Source organism: Nicotiana sylvestris, chromosome 7 (genome assembly GCF_000393655.2).
Source record: "Nicotiana sylvestris chromosome 7, ASM39365v2, whole genome shotgun sequence".
Taxonomy (NCBI): Eukaryota; Viridiplantae; Streptophyta; class Magnoliopsida; order Solanales; family Solanaceae; genus Nicotiana; species Nicotiana sylvestris.
Window position 1 is genome coordinate 6,428,288 of NC_091063.1, and position 6,463 is coordinate 6,434,750.

Here is a 6,463-nt window from a genome sequence, read left to right on the forward strand (position 1 = left end):
GAACCAGAGATTCTGGGTTTTTCTCCCTAGCAAAGTCACCAGAGCTGTCACACCTTCTTTTTACCTACACCTCCAGAATGGAGTATATAAGGGAGTTTTTTCCAACTTAAAGTGACAATCGAAATGGGATTATTTTTATTAAAAATTCAGAGTCGCCACTTGGGAGATTTATGGTATCCCAAGTCACCGGTTTAAAATCCCCAATCAAGAAAAAATTGACTCTATATTACAGTCCGCGAACACAGAAATCCGGGTAAGGAACTCTGTTAACCCGGGAGAAGGCGTTAGGCATTTCAGGATTCCGTGGTTCTAACACGGTCGCTCAATTGTTATTATTCGGCTTAATTATCTGATTTAAACAATTATGAACCTATGTGCAAATTTTAGTTTTAACCGTTTTTATTCATTCTTAAAGAAAATTGCAAAATTAAAACATGTTTTGAAACACGTCACATAAATGCAACTGTGGTTTTTGACGTATTTTAACATCGTTGAGATTTGGATTTGGGTCACATAAATGCGCACCCGAGTTTAGGAAGGTAATATTATTAAATGACGCGCCTAAAGCAACTACGCGTTTGCATTGTGCGAGGGCCATGGAATTTGCTAAATGGCACGCCTCGAATTCTAAGGATTTTAAAAGGAATGATTGAGCGAGGGCCAAGCAATTTGAGCTTTTGTTTGGCATGACACCCCTCGATTTATTTTAACCAAATGGTTTCTAAACTAACTTATGAGGGCCGTAACCTATTGATGTTATCTAACATGGCACACTCCGTCTAAATGAACAAAATGCCCCTTTTACAGCTAACATCATTAATTATTGATGGTTATTTACACAATCCGTAGGGCTCCGGGATTAGGACAGGCCCAGGCGAAAAATGTGTGAGGGGTGGGCAGTCCAGGCGATCAAACTCTTTGCATTAGTTGGGCCAGCATTGAGCCCATATTTCAGAATAATAAGGTGTACAGACATTACTTAAACACCAATTAATGGCAAGCTCAAGACATCAGAAAAATTGAATTAACAACCTTCCTTTTAAAAAACACCTTTATCGAAATCTTGTGCTATTGAACTAATCAGGATCTTTTGAGAACATGGGCAAATACTGAAAACCTGGGGATCTAGTATCGAACCCATAAGAGAGCCATATTTCATGGCTATAGGCTGATTTTTATGGGCTTCAGGTTAAGCCCACTAGCCTCAAAACTTTGCATTCTAGCGTACATTTAAAGATAAGACAAGTAACATTTTAATGATATTAACCCCGTAGCCTTTTAGACTATACGACAAGCCTTTATGATGAAAAGAAATAAGAACATGCTTTCATTTTTCAGTACAAGAATAGAACCTCATGATCAATAACTTTCAAACTACATAGACTTGAAACATCAGAAGCGTCATTACTCATTATTGAAACTAAAATGCTCTACAAAGGTCCCATAGAACCTTATTAGCCAATCATCCTATTAACAGTTCCATCAAAGCATACCCAGCTTCTATTTCATCTTCCATCAGAACACTTAATGGAATTTTAAAACATGCTCATATGCTTGAAGATTTGAAGAATACCCAGGATTCCCATACCACCACGAGTGCCACATTTTACCCAAAAGAAAACCTTAAAACGGTATTAGCTACTTCATGTTAATCTCACAACGATGCAACCATCCAAGTCATGGGAAATGATTCAAAACAAACTAAAGTTAACAAATACAAATTAGAGTCCTAATTACAAGTCTTAAAATAAGTTTCAGATGTTCATGGCATAGCATTATTTTAAACATACTAAAATAGAAGGCATGGATTAACAAGTCAAATGAAAAAGAAAAAACAGAGGAAGACATTTAGTCAGTATGGAGATCTTCATTTCTTCAAAAAATATGAACCCTTCTTATAAGTCTAGAATCAGGAATATGTACCTGAAAGTTAAGAAGGAAACAAGGAGAATAAGAAGTGAATAACAGCAGAAGTAGAGTCAGCCCAGAATTAGCAAGGAAGAAATACCAAACAGCATTCGAACCAATTATGAAACCCCCAGACTTAAATTAGAACATGACTCCAAACACAAACTCAGCTCAAAACCAACTTTCAAATACCAAATTAAATTATCTTCAACCCCATGTGAATCAGAGAAATTCAAAACCTCCTGAATTACAGAAAGAAATTCAATAGAGTAGTTTTTTTTATGAAATTCCTCGCCGTTTTTTTTTTTTTTTAGAATTTTATCTCTTAATCCCTTGGGTCTGCCTTTAAATGCAAGAAAACCATGCCTTAATAGGCAAGGAAGTAGGGTAGCTTACAGAAAATTAGATTTTGTAATTAGACCTTTTTTACATTTTCATTTTTGCTCAGGAAACCTTAGTCTAAAAATCAGATTTTCAAATTAGCCCCCACCCCAGCTTCCTAGAAGCTTCCCTATTCAGTTACTACAGATTCTCTTATCCAATTTTCCAAACTTACCCCTATAACCCCTGAAAATAACCTCTGAAACCAAAACGAGTTATGGGTCATCTTTGACCCAACGGTCCAGACCCAAAATGAGTCGGATTTGACCCAAACCCAACCCACAGGATCAAAGAACCACTCGGCCCAAACTAGAAATTATCTAATTAACCAAATAACGCATGCCAAAATGTTTCAACCATTAAGAACTTAGCCTGAATGATTTAATTAAAAAAAATAACCAAACTAATAGATTTACACTAATCTAGTTACAAACTGACTATACTAATTAAGAAAATGTTCACAATTACTCATGCATGACCCCATACCTCTGGAGCAAAATAAAAAGAAAGAATCAAGAAGAAGAGAGGAAGCAGAAAAATAGAAAATCGAAGAAAGATAATAAAAGAAAAAAGGAAATACCTAAAAGCCTCGGACAATAAAAGGTTGTGACAAATCTTCAAATCCTCAGATATTTCGGCCAAATCTGATATTAATCGTGTGCTCTTACAAAAAGCACACGAATAAAATCAGATTAGACCCGAGATATCAACAAAATCTTGACTTAGAATTTTTATGCTCATTTTCGATCTAATATTCGAGAAACTCTAGAAAGATTCGAAAGGAACTGACCCGGTATTTGGGAAGAGGGGGTCGTGGGGCTCATGGGGTGTTAATTTGAGAGGGGTTGGAGGTGGCGCCGCCGGGTTCACGGCGGTGGAAATTGGGCGGTGTCTCTAGGGTTCTATAGAGACGATGGGGTTCTGAGAGATGAGACGGGGGGTTCTAAGGAGGGGGGATGGTCCGTTTCGGATAGTTAAATAGCCCGGGGGAGCTTGGTTCCAAACCGTTGGATCAATGGGAATCAACGGCTGTGATCCGGGGAGGGGAAACGACATCGTTTGGTCTCTGAACGGGGCGGACCGGGTCAGGGACGTGTTTTGGGCCATGCCACACGGGTTTCAGGGGGGAATGTTTGGGCCTGGGGTTTGCAGCCCAAACCAGCCTCTATTTCCTTTTTATTTGTTTTCTTTTCTTTTTTTTTCATTTTCTTTTAGTTTCTTTTAAATTAAAATTAAAAATAATCCTAAATTAATCACTAATCAAATTATCCTATTACATTAATTAACTCTAAATAACAATTACCACAAATAATTAAAAATCAAATTCAAGGAAAAATTGCCAAGATACGAAAAATTAAAATTAAAAGTGCAAAATAAACTATATTTTTTTATTTTTTTCATTTTTATAAAACAACTAAATTACTAATTAATTTAATAATGCAAAATTTGATCTTAGATGCTAATGAATCGTATTTTTGTATTTTTTATTAATTAATCAAAAATAAAAATTCACAGACAAATGCAAACAATTATCAGAAAATGCCACAAAATCCTCCAAAATGCAAATAATAAAAAGAAGTTATTTTGTTTTGAATTTATGGGAGTAATTCATATAGGGCAAAAATCACGTGCTAACAAGTTCTACCAATGGTAATCTAGGCAGGGCATCTGCTACCTTATTCTCCTTCCCTTTCTTTTATTTAATAATGAAATCATACTGCATGAGTTTGATTATCCATTTAAGTTGAGACCCAACTTTTGCTCAAGAAGAAACTTCAAAGCCTTTTGATCTGTTTTCACTGTAAAGGGTCTGCCTGTCAAATACTGACCCACTTGTTTACTGCCATTACTAATGCTAAAAGCTCCTTGTTATAAACAGATAAGGCTGGTGCTGAGGAGACAATCCTTTACTTAAGTAAGCGCTTGGTTGCCTCTTTTGCATCAAAACAGCCCATATTCCCATGTTGCATGCATCGGTTTCTACCACAAAAGGGCATAGAAAAGTCTGGCAGGACTAGAACTGGTGCAGAAGTCAAGGCATTCTTCAATTTGTTAAAAGCTTCAGGACCACTGGAAGTTGTCTTTTTTTCCAGTAGATCAGTGAGGGGCTTTCTCATAACCCACCGCCCTTGATAAACCTCTTATAATATCCTGCTAGACCTAAGAATCCCCTTAGTTGTTTGAGGTTAGCAGGATCAGACCAAGCCTGTATAGCTTCTATTTTCTTGGAGTCAGTGGTTGCACCTGCAGCAGAGATGTAATGGCCTAAGTACTCATCCATGTCAGCATAAAAAACACACTTACTTTCTTTAGCAAAGAGCTGGTGTTGTACTAGCTAATCAAAGGTAATCCTGAGATGATGAACATGATCCTCTAAGCTTTTTCTAAATACCAAGATGTCATAAAAAACTAGAATGAATTTCGGTAAGCCTTGAATATATAGTTCATCAGCCATTGAAAGCTTGATGGGGCATTAGTTAATCCAAATGGCATAACTAGATATTCATAATGTCGAGAGTGAGTTTGGAAAGATGTTTTCTGTATGCCTACGGATGTCATCCTGATTTAGTGGTAACCAGGTCTTAAGTCTATTTTAGAATAGACTTTTGAACCTCGCAGCTCATCTAACAGCTCCTCAATGAGGGGTATGGGAAACTTATCCTTCATAGTCAGCTTGTTCAGTGCTCTGTAGTCTACATATAGTCTCCAAGAGTCATTGTTTTGCTCACTAGGACTACAGGAGATGCATAAGAACTAGAGTTGCATTGGATTTTGCCTTAACATTTCTTGTATCACTTTCTCAATCACATCCTTCTGAATAGGGGAGTACCTATAGGGTCTTGAGTTCACTGGCACACTACCTTCCACCAATGGAATATGATGATCAAACACTCCTCTTGAAGGAGGTAGTTGTTTTTGGTTCAGCAACCAATTCCCTATATCCTTCAAGTAACACTTGTATTTCAATTGGTGCCTCTTCCTGTTTTGGGTATGATTCTTCCTGGGCAGATCTTGATCATGAATATTTGAGCAGTGTTAACTGTGATCTTATTGAAGGCCTTACCATTTACAGTCTTGAAGAAGGGGTGGATTCCTTGCAATGTAACTGATTTCCTTTGGTATAGGAATTTCATCCATAAATTTGCAAAGTTAACCTGGATATCCCCTAATTTGCATAACCATTGGATACCAAGCACCACATCACAGCTGCCTATAGGAAGCACCAGGAAATCTTCTTTGAATACCACACCTTGCATTAACCATGTAAACCCCTTACTCCCCTTCACTATTTGTATCACTCTTCCATCAGCTACTGAGACATCTCGAGGACTCATTTGGTAAACCTTGCACCCAAGCCTTTTTGTTGTTTGTTCATTGATAAAATTATGAGTGGAGCACAGTCAATAAAAACATTGATTGGTTTTTGTTTAGTGAAACCTTGAATCCTCAAAGTCTTGTATCCCCTAGATCCATTCATAGCTTCTAAAGAAATTTCACAATTCTCAATAGGTTCTTCTTCCAGCTTTTGGTCTTCAATGATTTCCTCAAGACCTGGTTCTTCTGTAGGAGCCAATTATTCATCCTCAATTTTTAAGGAGTACAGGTGTCTTTTGGCCTTACATTTGTGCCCTAGAGTGAAATTTTCATCACAGAAAATCATATTCCATTTTCTCTTTTCTCATCCATCTCAGTTAGGGTGAGCCTCTTTCTTCTGTTATCAAAGTTGGCAGTCAATGAATTCTTATAACTAGGCATATTTTCTTTAATGAAGCCACCATTTCCCTGGCCTGCAGGAGGTCTGTACGTAGTTGAAGCTGAAGATGTGTCCTTGATTGCCTTGCTTTGGGCAACAAAGTTAGCCTCCTATAACCTAGCCAAATAGTATGCTTGTGGCAGGCTGGTGGGATTGCCCACTCTAACAGCATTACTGAGCTCAGGTTTCAGGTTGTTCAAAAAGATATTGATAGCATGTTTAGTAAAGAAGTGATCCTTGCCATTACTAGTGTTGTGAAGAGCGTAACGCGAGGAGTCCCTTTTCGCTTAAAGCGAGAAGCGAGAAGCGAAGCGCTTGCTTTTTTGAAGTGAATCGAAATATTTAAAAAAATATTAAAATAAATACTACATCGTATACGAAGAAGCACAGTATAACTGAAACAAAAAAATAGGCAGCATT

The 6,463-nt window shown here is 37.4% G+C and overlaps 1 protein-coding gene across 1 annotated transcript; it reads right to left on the reverse strand.

Moving 5' to 3' along the window:
- Positions 1-4,196: 4,196 nt before the first annotated feature.
- LOC138872706 (uncharacterized mitochondrial protein AtMg00860-like) lies at positions 4,197-4,570 on the reverse strand. The gene is made up of 2 exons (XM_070151116.1): positions 4,428-4,570; positions 4,197-4,359 (listed from the first exon to the last, which is right to left on the reverse strand). The coding sequence occupies exons 1-2, from the start codon at positions 4,568-4,570 to the stop codon at positions 4,197-4,199; spliced, it is 306 nt and encodes a 101-aa protein (XP_070007217.1).
- Positions 4,571-6,463: the final 1,893 nt, after the last annotated feature.

Bases quoted from the DNA above. Each gene is read 5' to 3' on its own strand.
- LOC138872706 (XM_070151116.1), bottom strand. From the start codon at position 4,570: ATGGATGAGTACTTAGGCCATTACATCTCTGCTGCAGGTGCAACCACT. The intron at 4,360-4,427 runs GTTTATCAAGGG...GACAACTTCCAG, and splicing joins CTAGCAGGATATTATAAGAG to TGGTCCTGAAGCTTTTAACA.